This window comes from Lathyrus oleraceus, chromosome 4 (genome assembly GCF_024323335.1).
Source record: "Lathyrus oleraceus cultivar Zhongwan6 chromosome 4, CAAS_Psat_ZW6_1.0, whole genome shotgun sequence".
In the NCBI taxonomy this organism is placed as follows: Eukaryota; Viridiplantae; Streptophyta; class Magnoliopsida; order Fabales; family Fabaceae; genus Lathyrus; species Lathyrus oleraceus.
This window is the reverse complement of record NC_066582.1, coordinates 62602549-62625314: the sequence shown is the minus strand read 5'-3', so window position 1 is coordinate 62625314 and position 22766 is coordinate 62602549. Positions and strand designations below refer to the sequence as shown.

The 22766-nt window shown below is 37.2% G+C and overlaps 1 protein-coding gene and 1 pseudogene across 1 annotated transcript; both read left to right on the top strand.

Annotated features, from left to right (window-relative positions):
- Positions 1 to 599, top strand: LOC127073340 (monothiol glutaredoxin-S4-like). The gene has a single exon (XM_051014492.1). It carries the CDS (start codon positions 100 to 102, stop codon positions 406 to 408), a length of 309 nt encoding a protein of 102 aa, XP_050870449.1. The 5' UTR covers positions 1 to 99; the 3' UTR covers positions 409 to 599.
- Positions 600 to 4970: 4371 nt separating this feature from the next.
- LOC127136027 (monothiol glutaredoxin-S4-like) lies at positions 4971 to 21973 on the top strand (annotated as a pseudogene).
- The last annotated feature ends 793 nt before the right edge of the window (positions 21974 to 22766 follow it).

The following is a 22766-nucleotide window of genomic DNA, read 5'->3' as shown; positions in this document are numbered from 1 at the left end:
TCAAACCTCTCTATAAATCATGCAACATTTTGCTTAATTCAACAACACATCTCAAATTTAAACTACACACATTCATCAGATATTAACATTTGTATCACAATGGAAACAGTGAAAGATATGGTTTCTGAGAAGCCGTTGGTGATATTTAGCAAGAGTTCATGTTGCATGAGCCATACTATAAAGACACTTTTTTCTGACTTTGGTGTGAATGCAACCGTTTATGAACTTGATGAGATATCCAAAGGAAAAGAGATTGAGGAAGAACTTTCAAGACTTGGCTGTTCTCCATCTGTTCCAACTGTTTACATTGGTGGTGAGCTTATTGGTGGAGCTAAACAAGTCATGACTCTTCACCTTAGCGGCACTTTGAAACCGATGCTTAAATATGTTGGAGTTCTTTGGGTTTAATCTCATTATCACATCAATTATCAATGTTTCTTAATAAATGGTTTTATGGCATAAAGATCTTTTTAACTTAGTTGATAGATTTGTAATGCCCGGTTAATGACTGAGATACAAGTCCACATTTAGCATTTATCTTTTTGGATTTAAATATAATGTTATCTTTCAAGAATTTAAATGTCTGATTTTGAATTTAATCCCTAATAATAATATTTATTTATATTTATATATTAATAAAAATAAATTATTAATATTTATAAATTAATAATTTTTCATTAAAAAACGATTTTGTCTAAGATTTATATTATCTCCTTAATAAATTTGGTTATTTTCAATATATTTATATGAGAGTGAAATTTTATTATGGGATATGAATAATGAATTTTTAAAAATTATGAGAAGGATATTTTATAATTATATATTTTAAAAAAAAAAGACTATAATTGAATTTTAAATAAATTATGGTGTAATTTTGTTTTAGAGTGAATTTTTTTTATTAATTTGTGCAAGAACTTAAAAAGAAAAGTAGTATAAATTTCATATAAAGTATAAAAATAACGTGAACTTTTATATACTCTTACCTATTTGTTTCTAGATAGTTTTTTTTTAAAGTTTGTGTAAGAATATGATGCAAACCAATGCTCTAAGAATCGAATTGAATGGGTCGGTTGAATTGGAATCAGAAGATTTATTTTAAAAATGGATCGAGTATGCTATTGAACCAATGTAATCGTTTAGAATCGATCAAAAATGGTCAAAATCAATAAACCAACCGTTTTGAAAAATCGATTAAATATATTTTTTTTTCTCTTAAATAAAATGACGCCGTTTTGATAATTCTTTAAAAAAATAAAAATTGATTTTTTTCAAAACTTTTTTGGATTTGTCTGACGTATATTTACAATTAAAATTTAGAGAATGGGCATTTGAAATTATGATATTTTAAAACTTTGTAGGTGAGAAATTTTTTTAGAGATTGAATCATCTAATGTGAGCGATTTAATAAATATATAATTTTGTTATACTTACAGATTTATTCAACCGAGTTATAGTTTAATCTGATTTAATCATACGTTTCGACAAATAATTTAGTAGTTTGACCAATAAATCAGTAGTCTAATATGCACGTCAGTTTAATGATCGGTCCGATTTTTAAAATGCAAACTATTACAAAAATATAACATAAGTGAAAGCAGGGACAGAGCCACGAGGTTGGGTATGGGGGCAGCCCCCATTATACTTTAAAAAAATATTTAAATATTATCATAATAAATTTATATAATAACTGATAAAAATATATTTGTCTTAAAGTCTATTAATTAATTGAAAATATTCTTTTTATGGTTTTATTCTTGTTTATGATTCCTTCGAAATGTTTGTGAGTTTTTAATTTTAAAGGTCTATTTTAAAATAAATTTAATTAAAATGCACCGACAATGTAAATATATTTTACATTGTCAATTAATTATAACCATTGATTTGTTAGATAAATTTGATTTTTATTATAATCACAGATAAAGTAACATAAACGAATGATTGTGATGTATTGATAGTGTAAATTTTTTTACACTGACAATGCATAACAATTAATCTTTTTTAAAATTAAAATATATTTAGTTAAATTATAGTTAAATTGATTTTGTGTTTAATTTAAAAACAATTTTTTTTTATTAAAACTATCTCATATATTTTAATTTAGACACTAAAATATTATCATGATACTAAAATATTATCATCGCCGACAAATATTATTAACTATTTATATATAAATATATAAATAAGTATTTTTATTAATAAAAAAATTGTAAAAATTATAGAAATAAAAAATTGATAAAATTATTAAATATTGTTAAAAGTATATCTCATAAGAAATAAATATGATATATATATATATATATATATATATATATATATATATATATATATATATATATATATATATATATATATATATATATATATATATATATATATTAAAATAAATAAATAATAAATATTTTATGTTACAAATTTATAAATTAATACAACATCCCTACAACTTGAAATTTCTGGCTCCATCCCTGAGTGAAAGTATATAAATAAATAATTAATTAATACACTTTTAAAGAGAATCTTATCTAAAAAAGAAAGCTTAAGAAAGTTCTACATTAAAAGATCAAGATAAGAATTATCAAAAAAAAATTTAGAAAATTGTTATATTTACTCAATTCACTTATATTTAAAAAATAATCTAATAAAATATATTATCAATTATTGTAAATGGTTGATTTTTAAATTTAATCTCTGATAACAATATATTTATATTTATATATTAATATAAATAAATTAATAACTTTTCATTAAAAAATGATTTTGTTAAAGGTTTATATACTCTCTTTAATAAATTTGGTTATTTTCAATATATATATATATATATATATATATATATATATATATATATATATATATATATATATATATATATATATATATATATATATATATATATATATATATATATATATATATATATATATATAATGAGTTTTTAAAAATCATGAGAAGAATATTTTATAATTATAATTTTTATTTTAAAAAAGAGTCTAATTAAACTTTTAATAATAAATTTTGGTGTAACTTTCTTTTAGTGTGAACAATTTTTTTTATAATTAATTTGTGTAAGAACTTAAAAGAAAAGTAGTATAAATTTCATTTTAAAGTATAAAAATAACGTGGACTTTTATATAATCTTATGTATTTGTTTGTAGATAGTTTTTTTTTTTAAGTTTGTGTAAGAATATTAAGTGCAAATCAATATTCTAAAAATCAAACTGAATCGGTTGGTCGAATCGGGAATAAGAAGATTCATTGATTTAATCTGATTGTTGATTGAGTATGTTATTAAATCAATGAGAATCAGTCAGAATCAACCAAAAGCGGTCAAAATCAATGAACCGGTAGTTTTGAAAACTCAATTAAATATATGTGTTTTTCTCTCGAATAAAGTGACGCCGTTTTGATAATTCTTTTAAGAAATAAAATTAAAACATAATTTGATTATGTTTAAAAGTTATTTGGATTTGTCTTTTGTACGATTTTTTTTTATCTGATGTATATTTACAATTTGAATTTAGAGAATGGATATTTGAAATTATGATATTTTAAAATTTTATAGGTGAGAATATTTTTTAGAGACTGAGTCATCTAATTTGATCGATTTAATAAATATATAATTTTGTTATACATATAGATTTATTCAATTGAATTATCTGATTTAATCTGGTTTAATCATATGATTTAAGGAATAATTTAGTAGTTTGAACAATAAATCAATAGTCCAATACCCTTGTCAGATTGATGATCGGTTCGATTTTTAAAATATAAACTATTAAAAAAAATGTAACATAAGTGAAAGTATATAAACAAATAATTAATTAATACACTTTTAAAGAGAATCATATAATAATGAAAAGCTTAAGAAAGTTCTACATTGAAAGACCAAGATAATAATTATCAAAATAAAATTTATAAAATTATTATATTTACTCAATTCATTTATTATTAAAAAATAATCTAATAAAATATTGAAATAGAGAGAGTAATGAATTACTCCCTCCGTTCCTTTATAAGTGTCACTTTCTTAAAAAAAATTGTTTCTTTTTAATTGTCACTTGCAAAGTTCAAGGTAGTATTAATTGCAATTTTGTCAAAATTACCCTTAGATAATGATTGCAGAGAGAGAAAAAGTAAAGTGAATGTAATAAATAATTAAGGGTATTATAGGTAAAAGAAGAATTATTGTTTGAAAAGTAACAATAATAATTAGCTTCCTTAATATGTGTAAAAAGTCAAAAAATGACACTTAAAAAAGAACCGAGAGTACAAAGAAATTGTTTGTATTGATTCCTGGCTTTGTACATGCAATGACTTCGTACATGCTACCAGTTAATACTCCCTCCGTCCCATATTATAAGCAAAATTCAACCTTCTCACACAGTTTAATAAAATTAGTCAGCATAATTACTTTCATTCTTTAATACCTAAATTGTCCTCATTGCAATATTAAAATGCCTAAATTATCCTCACAAACTGATTAAACATGCTTAACGTTTAAGATTCTCTGCAATAAATAAAAAGTAGTACTCATATTTCCATAGTTAATGCACTTATATTTTTGTTTCATGTTTTCAATTTTTTCTTCAAATTTTCAATTTTCATTTTTGGCGGACCACTACAAATTCAGCTTGGCGCACAAAAATTCAGTTTGGCGCACAAATTTTTTTTAGTTAACATATTTTAACTTCTATAAATTGAAACACCAACCATGCAAATAAATACTAACCAATCGCATTAGTTGTTAATATTAAAATCTTGAGTATTTCAACGGTTTTCAAAAAATACTCCTATTTCTAGTGTCTGCACGTTAAAAACTGACTCACTAAATGCAAAGGATAGTATTTGGTATAGTTTCATTAATTATGAGTTAAAAAGTCACTTTTGCTTATATTTTGATCACAATTATAATGATCAATTTTTGCTTATAATATGGGACGGAGGGAGTACATGCATAAGAATTGTACTTGCCAAGAATGACTAGTAGTAAAAAGTAGACTTATTTATTGCTTTCTCAATTTCCGAAAGTCACCTAGCCACCTAAATATCCAATACAATAGAAATACATGCCTCCTATATTTTTCTCCATTTTCCAACAATGTTTAACTTTATTATTCCCTTCAAAACCCTCAATAAATCATACAACATTTTGCTTAATTCAAAATTCAACAACGCATCTTAAACAAAACCTCAAATTTAAACTACACATTCATCACATATCAACATTTGTAACACAATAGAAACAGTGAAAGATATGGTTTATGAGAAGTCATTGGTGATATTTAGCAAGATTCATGTTGCATGAGCCATACTATAAAGACACTTTTTTCTGACTTTGGTGTGGATGCAACCGTTTATGAACTTAATGAGATATCAAAAGGAAAAGAGATTGAGGAAGAACTTTCTAATAGATAGCTATAACTTATACTGTATTTATTTATATTATTGCTTAATAATAGTAGTTAACTACCTATCTAATAGGAACTGACTGTGGAATATTCATCCCTAGTCTCAAGGAAGAACTCCCTTAATATTTAGAGTTTCAGTTTCACCCCTGTATTATAAATAGCCATCACTTTGACAATTACAATATATAAAACAATCATCCCTTTTATGGTATTAGAGCAAATTAACTTAAAAGTTTTTTTCTCTCGATCCTTCATTCATGGCATCACCAGATTCTGATGTTGAAACTCCCCAAGGGACACCCACTATGTCATCACCGGCTGACAAGTTAATTGTTTTGAATGCCGGATCTCAACTCTGCATCAAGCTTGATGGAGACAATTATCCCGCTTGGAGAATTCAGTTCATGGCTCTCTTAACAGGCTATGATCTCATGGGCTACGTTGATGGAAGTAAACCATGTCCATCAAAAGTGTTGGAGAACAATACTACGATTGTTAATCCAGTCTTTACACATTAGGTTCGACAAGATCAACTCATTCTACATAGCATCATTTCCTTTGTGGCTGCAACAGTGGTCACACACTTAGGCACTGTCAAAACCTCCAATCAAGCATGGGAGATTCTGAAAACCATGTATGTTGGCCGCTCTCGTGTGCGTGTAATGACACTAAAACAAAAAAATTCCAATTTCAAAAAAGGAAATCAATCCATGGCTAAATACCTTCAAGGAATTAAAGCCATCTCAGATGAATTATCAATCATAGATCACCCCCTTGATGAAACTGATCTTGTGATTCACACGCTCAATGGCTTGACCGATGAGTATCGTGAAATTTCTGTTGCACTTAGAAGTAGAGAGTCTCCAATTGTCTTTACTGAATTACATGAAAAGCTTATGGACTTTGAAACCATCCATCATCGTGCAGCGCAAGAGGCAGCTGATATTGTTTCCACTGTTAATGTTGTCACAAGAAATAAAGCGGATCAATACAGTAACAACAACAATCGCGGCTCCTCCCCTACTCAACGAACTGGTGAAAGCAAAATTGTATGCCAGTTTTGTGACAAGCCAGGCCATGTTGCGAAGAACTGCTACCGAATTAAGGGCTTTCCGAAAAGGCGTGGCATTAAACTGACTGCAAACCTGGCTCAGAATCAGACTGCCACCCAGAGTCCCAGCTGGATAATGGATACAGGAGCATCTCATCATATTTCACAAGATCTGCAACAACTTACGTTAGCAAATTCATATCCTGGAGCAGATCAGGTCGTTGTTAGGGATGGAACAGGTTTGAAAATTACTCATATTGGTAACTCTATCATTCACACCCCTGTTAAACCCCTTTATCTCAAACAAGTCTTGCGTGTTCCTAAAATCTAGTCTAATTTATTATCTGTTTCAAAACTATGTCAATCTAATACTTGTTCTATTGAATTTTTTCCAAACCATTTTGTTGTCAAGGACTTGAATTCGGGTCAGGCTCTACTCCAAGGTCCTCTTAAACAAAATCTATATCATTTACCCGCGGCTATCATTCCTTCACGTACACCTCATGCATTACATACAAGCATCCATTCTGCATCTACATGGCATCATAAGTTAGGTCATCCTTCTTTCAAAACAATAAAGCATCTGATTGACGATCATCATCTACCAATAAAGCTTCCAACATCTCATGAGTGTAGTTCATGTCATTGTGCCAAAAGTCACAAACTGCCTTTCTCAAATCATCATCTCACAAGTAGCAAACCATTGGAACTTTTGTACTCCGATGTTTGGGGACTGGTGTCGCAACCTACCTGCGAAAAAAACAACCGGCGAAAAAAGAAAGACAGAAGAGTCGCCAACGTGCGTTATTTATCCCAAAGGAGGGAAAGGAAACGCTCGAAGTAAACCTGGAAAAAGGAAAGGAAAAGATAAGGTCTCGCAACCAAATCTTGGGTTCGGGAGTCGATTATGCGAAGGGAAGGTATTAGCACCCCTACGCATCCGTAGTACTCTACGGGATCCACTCTTGTAGTTCTTGTCTAAAGGGTGTGGGTTATCTAATGTACTATTTACTATAAAAAAGAGTCAAAAGGAAATGACTCGCACGGATGTCGCATCCACTGCATATGTATCCCATCTGAATATGAGAATCAGAGTCTTCGTAGCTCGACTGACTATGGGTTAGGGGGATATGTGCTCGGTAAGACGTCACGTCTTATGCCTACGTATCTCATCTGGAATGAGAATCAGAGCAAGCCGTAGTTCGGCTAACTACGGGGTTGGTTGTGTTTTTGGGTGAACGACGTTACTACGCAATCTACCGGATGCTCGACCTTTGGAGACTTACTCGCCTGTAGTAGAAGGAGTAAACGTGTTCTTAGGAGAAGAAAAATCAATGAGTTTGTTTGTGTTTTAGGGATGCTCATGCAAAAAGGGTAATGAGGATAAGACCTCATAGCTCTTAACCCTGGACAAGGTGAGCTCATGACAAAAAGTGGGGGTTCAGAAAGGTGGAACCCTCTCCACTGACTGACCGGACAAAAGATCTGGGGTTTTTGTTCTGAAGCATCGACACGTAGTGTGATCTTAAAGAACGACGCACTGAATAACAGGGGATTGACTATTGATCCCTTTTATTCGTCAATTGCCTCTTCATGGAGGTCTTTAGGCAAAAAGTAGTAAAATGCGGGAAAGATAAAGGGGGTTAAGAGATCTACCACACGGATAAAGATCCGAAGCAACAACAAATAAAGAGATAAGAAACCCAGAGATCTCTCAAGGTAGCACCATCAAAGAAAGCGAGTCAGTACAGGTAATCGGGATAAACCTCCAGGTGGTATCCCACAAATAAAGTGGAACACCAGGAAAGCCATCTCTGCAAGAGTCATATGAGCCCTCACAAAACAAAACTCAACAAACAGGTTAGAGAAATAAGATAGGGTAATCAAGAGTTGCCCCCAAATCAAAATGTAACCACATGAATCATGCCATTAAAATTCACAAAAAGCTCACAAAAAGCAACCAAGGGTAAGAGGCCTAAACCTCTTGTCAAACACATGCATCAAAAGGGTATCAAATTCACCCATAATACCTCATACATTCAGAGCATTCAAATTAAAAGCATAAAGTAATGGGAATAAGGCAAACCTGACTGGAGAGATCGAATGAAATTGAATTGCCCGGTTGGGTTTGCAAAGCAATCTGAGGGTTTATATGAGATGGAATTGGTTCTTTGCAGATGAGTTCCCTTCAGTCTCTGGAGGTTGCTCTGAACTCTATTAGCTCTTCTCTCACTATCTTTTTCCCAGCCAGGGTAATAGGAATAGAATGGCCTTTTGTTTCACTGAAACTCTGAATTTATAACCTGATTTTCGTGGCTTTGTGGGCTCAAATGAGAGAGGTCCAAGTCCAAGATTTTTCTTTTATTTATTTATTTATTTCCTTTTTTTTCTTTTTTTTTCGTTTTTTTTTTCATTTTCAAAACGCGTGGGCTTCGCCTAGCGAGCATGACAGTTCATGAACAAACTTTTGCTCCTTCAAGATTAACGTTTTGACTGATGAATAGACCCCAATTGAACCTGTTGGAAGTAACTCAAGTCTTTCCCTTGTGTTGACTGATCACCTTGGTAGAAACCACAAAGTGCCTTGGACGATGTTCAAGCTTCTTGGATTTGATTCTGATTGACATGATGAAATGCAATATGAAATGTTAAATGACCTAAAAATGAATGCATGAATGAGGGGGGCAAATTTTAGGGTGTTACAGCTGCCCCTATTCAATCATCAGCTAACCCGAGCAGGATGAAAGCGAACAACTTATCAGACAAACAGGGTGGGCTGTGATTGAATACCAAAGACAGACCGAAAATTTGCGCTCTGAGAACACCACAAAAATGCTGAAATACACCGCGCTGTTTATTTCTCTTCCGATCCTCTGGCTGAATCTGAATTCGTCTTCTGACTTAATCTGGAGTTTCGATCCTCTGGCTGAATCTATACTCAATTTAGTCCTCTGGTTGGATATTAATTTTGATCCTCGGGCTGGATACGATTTTGATCTTTGGGCTGGATATGATTTCAATCTTCTGGCTAGATCTTCTTCGATCTTCTGGCTAGATCTGAATTGTTTCGATTCTCTGGCTAAATCTATTTTCGGTCTTCGGGCTAGGCCTGACTTCGATCTTCTGGCTAGATCTACTTTGATCTTCTGGCTAGATCTTCTTCGATCTTCTGGCTAGATCTGCTTCGACTTGATGATAAATTCCCATCATCAGGATCTCGCATCTGAGGCATGCGCTGGTTGACCCTCTTTCAAAATCTACACCCAATCTTCATGTTAGGTATGCAGCTTCGAGAATATTCCACTTTTTGGGCTTCGTACATATTCTTCAGACTAGAACATGTTGTAACGACCCTTCAATTAGACTTTTGTTTTTAAATTGCGATCCGCGGGCTGGATCCTCTTGTAGATTGATTTTCTGTTGAACTGTCAATCTACTCCTCTAGCTAGTTTGCTGGGGAAATAACGCTTGTAGGTGATTCTCTGGCTGAATCTTCAAATTGAACCACAGGCTGGCTCATTGGAAAACGATTCTCAGGCTGAATCTTCGAAATGACCCTCATGCTGGATCACACACACTTGATCCTATGGCTGAATCTCATGACTTTGGTTGTAAGCAATTCTTCGGTCTGCTTTGAAGAACCTATTTATCAGCTTATGTGTATGCTTAATATGCATGCAAATGCAAATGTTATGCATGGTGTAAAAAGAAATCTTCTTGGGGAAGCAAGCTCCGGTAGGGAACGGATCGCTGTATTAATCCTTGAATGCGCTGTGGGGAACGATCCGTCTGCCGGGACCGGGGAGCCACCGAAAATAAATCGGCTTTTTTCTGGAAAGTTAACCTTGCTAGGGAAGTATCAACTATGAGAACTTTGCTTGGCGAGGCTCCGTGAGGAGAGTCTGTGGGGAAAGCACTTCCTGGGGAAATGTCGTAGGAATCGACCTTTGTTGGGGATATGAACTTGCTAATCGTCCTCAGGCTGAGGATCAAAACAAATCTGTTAAAAATAATCTGCTGGGGAATGGGATGAGCACTGGGAACACCACCCTCTTGTCTGTTGGGGATGCAACTACTCCGCTGTTGCTGAGGATACAAGGTGCAACTCTACTAGGGGACATGCTCTGCTGAGGAGAGACTTTGTCAACCGCTTAGGGATGAGGATTCATGACTTGGCATCCAGTTCCTGTGACCTGCAATCACACACGTATGTTCTGGGGGAATTACTCGGTTTAAATTCACCGTCCGGGATTAAGCACATTCAAAGCAATTTTAAATGTTTTCCTGTGCAAATCATCTGCAAAAGCCACCATTATATTCAGATGCAATATGTTTCATCAAGAATTCAGACATCTTCTGCAAACAAACTGATAAATGAAAAATAAAGAGGCTCTTTAACTGAAAAATTTGTGTCAGGAATAGGCGAGTACATCAAGAAGTTGATCCCTGAAAAGAGGAGATCGCTGTAATTTGAACAAAAGAAATTATCCTAATGGCAATGTGGATATGGGGTCCCATTGAGTTTTGACTTTGCTATGGCTCGTATGACCTCAAGACGCTCTGCTCATCTTGCTTTCTGAAGTGGATGATTAGTCGATCCTTAACCTTTGAAGATTGCCGGATTGAACGAAACGGTGATATAACACGGATGAACTTATACTGCAGTCATTCGCTTATTCCCTCTTTTGCGTGGACCGCCCTTTTGGGTTTTCAATCCACCGGGATACCCTTTTTTGCCTGAGCCGCCCTTTCGGGTTTTCGACTCACCGGGTGTACTCTTTTTTTTATATCCCTAATTTTTGCCCGAACCTCTTTATTCTTTTTTTTTGGTTCGTTGGGATGCCCTTTTTTGCCTGGACTATTCTTTTTATCGTCCAGCGGGTCTATTTTATGTGAAGTATTTTTTAACTGCGTCTGAGTTGACAGGGGATGGGAAGTCTTCGCCATCCATGGTTGTTAGAATCAAAGCTCCGCCAGAGAAAACTCTTTTAACCACATATGGACCCTCATAGTTCGGTGTCCATTTGCCCCTGTGATCTGTGTTGGGAGGAAGAATTCTTTTGAGTACCAATTCGCCGACTTGATACTCCCGGGGGCATACTTTCTGATCAAACGCTCTCTTCATTCGCCTCTGATATAGTTGGCCATGGCATATAGTTGCTAGTCTCTTTTCCTCAACTAGGCTCAGCTGATTGTATCGGCTTCATTGTTGGTGCAGGGAAAAGTTATTCTGGCACAAAATGGTATATGAACCCCCTCTGGCGTGATCAACACTGCACCAACTCCGCGACCATTGACGTTGACCGCCCCATCAAACATCATAATCCATTTGGATTCAGGGTCAGGCCCCTCCTCCGGGATTGGTTCCTCGCAATCTTTCGATTTGAGAAACATGATGTCCTCATCAGGAAAGTCGAACCTCATAGAATGGTAATCATCAATCGGTTGCTCTGCAAGATAGTCTGACAAGAGACTTCCTTTGATGGCCTTCTGCGAAGTGTATTGGATGTCATACTCTGTCAGTATCATTTGCCACCTAGCAACCCTTCCGGTAAGCGCTGGCTTTTCAAAAATATACTTGACTGGATCCATTTTTGATATCAATAGAGTCGTGTGAGTCAACATATACTGTCTTAGTTGGCGAGCAGCCCATGCCAAAGCGCAACAAGTTTTCTCGAGCAGTGAGTATCTTTGTTCACAGTCGGTGAACTTTTTGCTAAGGTAGTATATTGCGTGCTCTTTTCGACCTGACTCGTCATGCTGACCGAGCAAACAACCCATTGACCTTTCTAACACAGTCAAGTACATGATCAACAATCTTCCCTCTCGGCCTGTAGACTGGCCCCGATCTTGATCTCTTTCTTGTCATCTTCGGTACCAATGTTGACGGTCTCAATCACCTCCTGATAAGGTGTAATAGCTCGGTCCTCCTGTTTCAACAACCTGGCTAACTCTTCAGGCAATTCACAATCTTCCTCAACCCCTTCTCCGGCTTGATAGATAGGATTGTCGAAGTCATACTTGGCCATAGCAATGTCGTTAGCAGTGAGATCCGGGTGATCATGCTTTACTTTAGAACAAGATTTTTTTGGAAAGAAGAAAAAAACGAAAAAGAAACATTGCCATTTTTTGTGAAAGTAAAAATAATTGAAAGAAAGAGAACACAAAATTGTTTGCAAAAGCTGTCCTTTATTGATGATGAAAATAATTGCGAAATGCAAGTAAATGGATGGCCCTACAGATGAGTCATTACACCTTGGGCAAAGTGTAAGACTTTATTATGCATGTAAAAAGGAAAACAATAAAAATTACTCTTTCAGTAGAGTAACCCGGACGACTTTTTCAGACGACCAATTGTTGAGATTTTCTCCCGGGACACACGGGCGAATCCAGCTATCTAAGTCACAGTCGCTGTCAGCCTTGTCTTCATCTGCAGCATTGACGATGTGGGGAGAAACCAAACCCCCGCTGGAGAAAGTACCGACTTCATTCTTCTGAGACTCCGGAGTAAACCCCAATCCAAATTTGTCTTCTTTGATGACTGGCTCCACAAATTTTCCCCAGCCTTGGGCATTACCAACTTTAACCACTTCAACAGCTTGCTTGTATGAAGAGATAGAAGTCCCGACCTTTTCAGTCTTAGGTGAAAAAACAGCTTTGGGCGCGACCTCACTGATGTTTATGGCTTCGAAGCTCTGACACAGCATCTCATGCATCTCGCCATCCATCTCCACATACTTAAATGTAGACAGGTGGCTAACAAAAATATCCTCTTCACCACAGACAGTGACGACCTGACCCTCTAGTTCAAATTTGAGCTTCTAGTGGAGGGTAGAAGTAACAACACCGACAACATGAATCCAGGGCCGACCTAGCAGACAACTATAGGCAGGCTGGATATCCATCACATAAAAGGTGCTCTTGAACACCTGCGGTCCAATCTTAACTGGCAACTCAACTTCGCCAAAAACAGCTCTCTTAGAGCCATCAAAAGCCCTCACAACTAAATTACTTGGCCTCAGGATGATGCCATCGCAATCCAACTTCATTAAGGCTTTCTTTGGAAGAACATTCAGAGAAGAGCCTGTATCAACCAAAACATGGGAAAGCACCACCCCCTTGCATTCCATTGTGATATGCAAAGCTTTGTTGTGATTCCTGCCCTCAGATGTCAGGTCATAGTTGGTGAAACCTAGCCCATGGCTAGCGTTTACATTTGAAACTACCGACTCCTGCTGGTTAACAGTTATCTCTGGTGGAACATAGGTCATATTCAGTACTTTAAACAAGGTTGCTCTGTGCGCCTCAGAGCACATCAATAATGAGAGAATGAAGATCTTTGAGGGTGTCTGATTTAGCTGGTCGACTACCTTGTAGTCACTTTTCTTGATAATCCTCATAAACTCATCCACTTCCTTCTCGAACGCGGTCTTAGGAGGAGCTTCCTCAGTAGTAACCTCTTCGGTGGCTATCTGTTTTCCTTTAGCCTTGGCAGCTGCCTCAGCTTCAGTATTCGCGCGCAATGTTGATGGTGCAAATAGGCGTCCACTACGGGTGAAGCCACCAACCCCTCCAACATTGTATACAGCGGAGCTACCAATGTCAATGTCTTCTTCTTTAACTTTCCGCCCTTGGAAGTAGATATCAGCCCCATAGTGCCACGGGATAGCACTGTCTTTCTCATACGGAACAGGTCCTGGTACCGTGATGGTGACCGGACTAACCAAAGCTGGTTGAGGGCTGTCAAAGTGAAATGTAACTGGTGCTGGACTTTCGATGTTCACCGTTGTTGGTTCTGTACTTTCTGGGAAATATATTATTGTCGGAGCGGGTCTCTCGGGAACATATATTTCTTCAGGAGTGAAATAAATCGTCACTGTCGACACATCATTCTCCACTGGACGGGTCTGATCGAACTGAAGACAACCTTCATCTATCAATTATTGGATACCCCTTCTCAGACTGTCACATCCGTTCTCGGCGGCTTGACAATTTCTGCACTCTCCCCCACAGCCCAGGAAAATCTGTCCTTTCAAAAGTCGGTCTTTGACTACCGATAACGAAGTCTTCACTTTAGTCACATCAGAAACCAAATTCAAAATTTCCCTGCTATCAACAACATTAATCCTCTGTCCGCCGTGGGCTGGCATCGGGTTTTGGATAACATTAGGCACCGGAGAAAAATTGATAGCCTTGACATCTCTCAAATCTTGCATCTTTAGCTGGAGAGCCTTGCAATTATCTGTAGTATGGCCAGGTGCGTTGGAGTGAAAAGCACATTTAGCGTTGACATCATAACCTCTAGGCAAATTATTGGGATCGATTGGTGGGGCCAGAGTTCTCAACGTAACAAGATTCATGTCAATCAGCCTGGGAGGTAACACAGAATAAGGCATTGGGATTGGCTCAATGACCTGGTCCGTTTGCCTTGGACGTTGTTGATAGTGTCTCGGCTGACCCGGGTTACCTCCTTGTTGTTGATTGTTGTACCTGGGTTGCTGTTGCGGATGATATTGCGGTTGTTGTTGCTGTTGAGGAGCAGGTGTAGGAATAGTGACTGCGGCCACTTGATCTTGATAATAATTAGGGCGTCCTCTGCCCCTGCCTCTGCCGGCATACACAACGCTTGTCTCGCCTTCTCTTCTTCGCTGACCGTTACCAGCAAACAGTTTCTTGGAAGCACTATTGTCTTGAATTCGGCCCATCTTCAACAGACTCTCGATTCTTTCTCCAGCAATTACTATCTCTGCAAAGCTGATTGACGGGCAAGCAGCCAACCTCTCAATATAATTGCCTTGAAGAGTGTTCATGAACATGTCCGCCATCTCCCTTTCAAACATAGGGGGTTGGACGGACGCAACAATTTGTCTCCAACGCTGAGCATATTCTCTAAAGGTCTCCTTGGCAGTCTGAGACATTCCTTGCAATAAGGTCCGATTTGGAGCCAAGTCCAAGTTGTATTGATATTGCTTGACAAAAGCCTCTGCCAAGTCTTTCCAGCTCTTGATGGTAGTACGAGACAAATGAGAATACCATTCACGAGAAGCTCCAGTTAGACTGTCTTCAAAGTAGTACATCCACAACTTTTCATCTTCCGTGTGAGCTCCTAACCTTCCCAAATAAGATTGGAGATGAGTGCGTGTGCAAGAAGCCCCGTTGTATTTCTCAAAAGTAGGGGGTTTGAACTTGTGAGGAATCCTTACTCCCTGAACCAGACCAAGATTTGTGACATCAAAACCTAAGGAATTTTGAGACTCCAAAGATTTGAGCTTCTCAGCAAGCTCATCCATACGGCGAGTGGTCTCGTGAGCTTCGTCGTGCACAAAGAATTAATCATACTGATAATCTTCAGTAACGGGGCGCCCGTTAATCCGAATTCCTTGATTCACATTGTACCTTCCACCAATACCATTACCAACATTCCCCGGGTTTCCAACATTAACAGGTTTCCATCAGCATTTGCGTTACCCGCGTTACCAGTGTTCACAGGGTTATCAGGGTTTCCCTCAGCATTTGGTATCTCCACCTCTGGATCGGGCCTCGGTTGCTCAACCAATTCCCTCAGCTTTTCCTGGCCTTCTGCCATACCAGTCATCAATGTCATGAACTGATCCATCCTTTCACGCATGTCAGCCAGCTCTTTCTGTACCTGGTCCATCGCTAGTTGCGGGCAATTTTCCTTTGTCGGGTACCTGTGGACTCGCTTGGGACCAATAATGCCTGAGACAGGGAACAAACATTAGACACTGCGGTGACACCTGCAAAACAAACAAGGGTTAGTATGCATGGTATGCGATGCGCTGCTTATTCAATTTTAAGGCACCCCCCCCCCCCCCTTTTGAAAGGGAATACCCTGCAAATGAATAAGCATGAGATGTTGGATGCAAATATGCAGATGATGTTATGCAATACAAAGGCATGTCAATCAGGATTGCTGGACCCGCTTGAACATCTGTCAGGTTGCACTGCCTTGAGAGGAACCCACTGAGGAATGAATTTGGAACCGGGAACCATAGAACACAGTCATCAATTCGGAACCCATACTTTAGAACCAACGGTCACCAACAAGGACCGAACAATAGTCACCAACAGAACAAGTCACCATCAGTACCTGTAAATGATTCATTCCCGCCCCACTCACGGGTGTAATCTAGGCCGGGGTAAGGTCAAGAGAAACGCAGGATAAACAATCCTCTCAAGAATATCATCATATGCACACCAGGTGTATGCAACGATAATACCCCATCAGAATCTGAACTGCTCGTGATACCATGTTCCGCTAAGTGGCGCCATACCACCCGCTTCCCATGAATCACTCTATTCCTAAGTGTCCTAAAGTTCACTCATAGCATGTGTATTGGGCCTTTTACCTCTTGGAACATCCCATCCCAACAAACAGAACCAACAGATACGGCAATCATATGTACACAATGCAATAAGATAAGACACTTAAATAAATAAATGTACAAAAGCATCAACACCCAATAAACAAACAACCTACAAAAGCTAGGAGGGACTCGCATAGGGAAACAGGGTCCCCAGCAGAGTCGCCAGCTGTCGCAACCTACCTGCGAAAAAAAACAACCGACGAAAAAGAAAAGACAGAAGAGTCGCCACCGTGCGTTATTTATCCCAAAGGAGGGAAAGGAAACGCTCGAAGTAAACCTGGAAAAAGGAAAGGAAAAGACAAGGTCTCGCAACCAAATCTTGGGTTCGACAGTCGATTATGCGAAGGGAAGGTATTAGCACCCCTACGCATCCGTAGTACTCTACGGGATCCACTCTTGTAGTTCTTGTCTAAAGGATGTGGGTTATCTAATGTACTATTTACTAAAAAAAAGGGTCAAAAGGAAATGACTCGCACGGATGTCGCATCCACTGCATACGTATCCCATATGAATATGAGAATCAGAGTCTTCGTAACTCGGCTGTCTATGGGTTAGGGGGATATGTGCTCGGTAAGACGTCGCGTCTTATGCCTACGTATCTCATTTGGAATGAGAACCAGAGCAAGTCGTAGTTCGGCTAACTACGGGGTTGGTTGTGTTTTTTGGTGAACGACGTTACTACGCAATCTACCGGATGCTCGATCTTTGGAGACTTACTCGCCTGTAGTAGAAGGAGTAAACGTGTTCTTAGGAGAAGAAAAATAAATGAGTTTGTTTGTGTTTTAGGGATGCTCATGCAAAAAGGGTAATGAGGATAAGACCTCATAGCTCTTAACCCTGGACAAGGTGAGCTCATGACAAAAAGTGGGGGTTCAGAAAGGTGGAACCCTCTCCACTGACTGACCGGACAAAAGATCTGGGGTTTTTGTTCTGAAGCATCGACACGTAGTGTGATCTTAAAGAACGACGCACTGAATAACAGGGGATTGACTATTGATCCCTTTTATTCGTCAATTGCCTCTTCATGGAGGTCTTTAGGCAAAAAGTAGTAAAATGCGGGAAAGATAAAGGGGGTTAAGAGATCTACCACACGGATAAAGATCCGAAGCAACAACAAATAAAGAGATAAGAAACCCAAAGATCTCTCAAGGTAGCACCATCAAAGAAAGCGAGTCAGTACAGGTAATCGGGATAAACCTCCAGGTGGTATCCCACAAATAAAGTGGAACACCAGGCAAGCCATCTCTGCAAGAGTCATATGAGCCCTCACAAAACAAAACTCAACAAACAGGTTAGAGAAATAAGATAGGGTAATCAAGAGTTGCCCCCAAATCAAAATGTAACCACATGAATCATGCCATTAAAATTCACAAAAAGCAACCAAGGGTAGGAGGCCTAAACCTCTTGTCAAACACATGCATCAAAAGGGTATCAAATTCACCCATAATACCTCATACATTCAGAGCATTCAAATTAAAAGCATAAAGTAATGGGAATAAGGCAAACCTGACTGGAGAGATCGAATGAAATTGAATTGCCTGGTTGGGTTTGCAAAGCAATCTGAGGGTTTATATGAGATGGAATTGGTTCTTTGCAGATGAGTTCCCTTCAGTCTCTGGAGGTTGCTCTGAACTCTGTTAGCTCTTCTCTCACTATCTTTTTCCCAGCCAAGGTAATAGGAATAGAATGGCCTTTTGTTTCCCTGAAACTCTGAATTTATAACCTGATTTTCGTGGCTTTGTGGGCTCAAATGAGAGAGGTCCAAGTCCAAGATTTTTCTTTTTTTTATTTTTTTTTATTTTTTTTTATTTTTTTATTGTTTTCTTTTTCTTTTTTCGTTTTTCTCGTTTTTTTTCGTTTTTTTTTCATTTTCAAAACGTGCGGGCTTTGGCTAGCGAGCATGACAATTCATGAACAAACTTTTGCTCCTTCAAGATTAATGTTTTGACTGATGAATAGACTCCAATTGAACCTGTTGGAAGTAACTCAAGTCTTTCCCTTGTGTTGACTGATCACCTGGGTAGAAACCACAAAGTGCCTTGGACGATGTTCAAGCTTCTTGGATTTGATTCTGATTGACATGATGAAATGCAATATAAAATGTTAAATGACCTAAAAATCAATGCATGAATGAGGGGGGCAAATTTTGGGGTGTTACAACCAGCTCCTGTTAGATCGTTAGATGGTTATTTGTACTATTTAATCATTGTAGATCATTTTTCCAAATATGTTTGGTTGTATCCAATGAAACATAAATCAGATGTATTTACCATTTTTGTTCAATTTAAGTCCATTGTTGAAAAAAGTTTAACTTGCCTATTATCTCTCTTTTCTCTGATAATGGTGGAGAATTTATCAAATTGAAATCTTTTCTGGCTAACAAAGGTATTTCTCACTTAACCACACCACCACACAAACCCGAGGTAAATGGTACAGTTTAAAGGAGACACCGACATGTTGTTGAAATAGGTTGTGCTCTCTTGCATCATGCTAACCTACCACCTCAATTCTGTTCATTTGCATTCACTACTGCAGTTTACCTCATCAACAGAATGCCAAAACCAATCATTGAGATGAACTCTCCCTTTGAACTCTTGTTTCATCTAAAACCGGACTATAGCAAACTTCACTCATTTGGATGCTTGTGCTATCCATGGTTAAAACCATACATGCAAAATAAACTCCAACCTAGGTCAAAACCTTGTATATTCCTAGGATACTCTATGTCTCAACATGCCTACATCTGCCTAGAACCATTGTCAAATAGGGTCTATGTCTCTAGGCATGTTAAGTTTGTGGAAAATCCATTTCCTTATCAATCAATAGTAACACCATCACCTGTCCAAACACTTCCAACATTTGATTCTCCCATTCCAGTAACATCTCTACAAGATCAAGTTGGTTCAAGTCGCTCTGCTGTACCTGTTCCAACTCAAACTCCCACATGCTGTCAGCTCCCTGAGTCACCTGTATTGTCGTTGGAAAATGCTCTGAGTCCATTCCACACACCTGCACCATCTATGCTCGAGTCACAATCACCAATCCAGTCATTTGTTCCTGAGTCAACTTTAGCGTCTGTACCGGTCAGTGAGCTTCCACGATTAGAGTCTAATTTACAAACATGTTCTATCACCAACAACAACTATGATGCACCTAATATGGAATGCACTAAACCTGCAGTTCGTGATCCTATTGTTACAAGGTCTCACCATAATATCTTCAAACCAAAGAAAACATTTGTTGCCACCAAACATGAGTTACAAGAAAATCTTGAACCGTCCACCATTACTCAAGCTCTTAAAATATCACACTGGAGAGATGCATGCTCAGCAGAATTTAATGCACTAATGAATAATGGCACTTGGACCTTAGTTCCACGAGACACACATACCAATTTGGTCGGCTGCAAGTGGTTGTTCAGAATTAAAAGAAATCCGGATGGAAGTGTGGCACGATATAAGGCTAGGTTAGTAGCAAACGGATTCACTCAAACACCGGGTCTTGATTTCAAAGAAACCTTTGCTCCCGTTGTAAAACCTCAAATGGATGTTCACATCAAATGGATGTTAACAATGCGTTTCTGCAAGGCAAATTATCTGAAAATGTATACATGCAACAACCTCCTGGTTTCATCCATTCAGAATTTCCAAATCATGTTTGCAAACTTCAAAAATCCATTTATGGTTTGAGACAAGCTCCTCGTGCGTGGCATGAATCGCTTAAAAACTTTGTGATTTCAGTTGGTTTCTCCACAAGCTTAAGTGATCCCTCATTGTTCATCTACAATAAAGACGGTGTCCGTGCTTTCTTACTCGTCTATATTGATGATCTACTGCTGACAGGTAACAACACTTCATTGTTAAATCAGCTCATGACAGAGCTTTCGAAAAAAATTTCTCTCAAACAACTTGGGTTTCCACATTATTTTCTTGGCATAGAACTTATTCCAATCAAAACTGGCTTGTTTCTGTCACAACATGGTTACATCAGAGACCTATTGCATAAGTTCAATATGGCAGGAGCTAAAACTACAACAACTCCATTGTGTATGACTACACCCCTCAAGTTAGAGGATGGATCAGCTCCTGCTGACTCAAAAATGTTTCGTAGCATCATTGGAGCTCTTCAATACATCACATTAACCAGGCCATATTTATCGTTTGCCATAAATAAACTGTCACAATTCATGCATCAACCAACTGAATTGCATGTTCAGCAACTTAAAAGAGTATTACAAGCATATCTCAAGTTCACTATCAACCATGGCTTGAAACTTACGAAGCCAATTCATCTGAAATTACAAGCATATACCGATGCGGATTGGGGTGGTAATCATGATGACAAAACATCAACTTCAGCCTACATAATTTATCTCGGTGGTAATCCTGTTTCTTGGTTATCAAAACGATAACGAACAGTCGCGAGATCCTCAACAAAAGCAGAATACAGGTCTGCTGCCAATTCTACAGCAGAAACTATGTGGCTATCAAATCTTTTGGGTGAACTTGGCATACAATCTCAAATACCTACCATTTTCTGTGATAATATAGGTACAACTTACCTATGTTCTAATCTAGTTTTTCATTCAAGAATGAAGCACATCGCACTTGACTATCATTTTGTGCGGCAACAAGTTCAAAATGGAAAACTTACGGTCTCTCACATCTCTACAAAGGACCAACTTGCAGATATTCTCACAAAACCGTTACATCGTAGTCGGTTCACACATCTTAGAGACAAAATTGGAGTCGTTGACTGTGACCCAATTTTGCGGGGGCATAATAGATAGCTATAACTAATACTGTATTTATTTGTATTGTTGCTTAATAGTAGTAGTTAGCTACCTATATAATAGGAACTGACTGTGGAATATCCATCCCTAGTCTCAAGGAAGAACTCCCTTAATATTTGGAGTTTCAATTTCACCCCTGTATTATAAATAGCCATCACTTTGGCAATTACGATATATAAAACAATCATCCCTTTTACTTTCAAGACTTAGTTGTTCTCCATTTATTCCAATTGTTTACATTGGTGGTGAGCTTATTGGTGGAGCTAAACAAGTCATGACTCTTCACCTTAGCCGCACTTTGAAACCGATGCTTAAAGATGTTGGAGATCTTTGGTTTTAATTTCATTAACACATCAATTATCAATGTCTCTTAATAAATTTATTATCAGTTTTGGTTTTATGGCAGAAAGATCTTTTTAACTTAGTTGATAGATTTGCAATGCCCGGTTAATAACAGAGATCCAAGTCCACGTTTAGCATTTATCTTTTTGGGTTTAAATATAATGTTATCTTCCGAGAATTATTACGTTAATGGAATGAGTTATGTTTTTCTATTAATGTATTGTAATGGGAAAAATATTATTTTTCAGAATTTTATTAATCTAATAGCATGTTCACCAAATGAAAAAACTCTAATAAATAGTCGGTAAATAAGTTTGAGATCTAGTACTAACAAAAAGTTCAAGATCATTGCGGTGTATTATTAGTTTTATTGCTATGTGCCTCCAATTATATACCTAGGATCTGAGAGAATTTTTTTTAAGTTTACTATCTACATATGGACTAAATGTATAAGAATACAAATAAGTCATTATTAAGTGTCTGTTTACAAAGTAAAAGCTCAAGATCATTGGTACCAAAGTTTGTTTGATCTGATGTAATTCAAAAAAAGTTTCCTTTGAGATTGGGTGGAAGGACACTGACTTTGTTTAGGTTAAGTGGCTTGATAATCTGGTACAACTTGGCAAATGACACCTATGGTTTATCTATGGAGAAATTGGCCTCACTCATAGTGTTTCCTCCTTTAGGCAGTAGATATGGCTAACGAGGCTGAGACGGGGGCATGGCGGTTACATATTTTACCTTCTCCTTACACAAACTTGAGATCTAGTTAAATAACTTTCCCATCTCCA

Excerpts from the sequence above, each read along its gene's own strand:
- LOC127073340 (XM_051014492.1), top strand. The coding sequence starts at position 100 with ATGGAAACAGTGAAAGATATGGTTTCTGAGAAGCCGTTGGTGATATTT.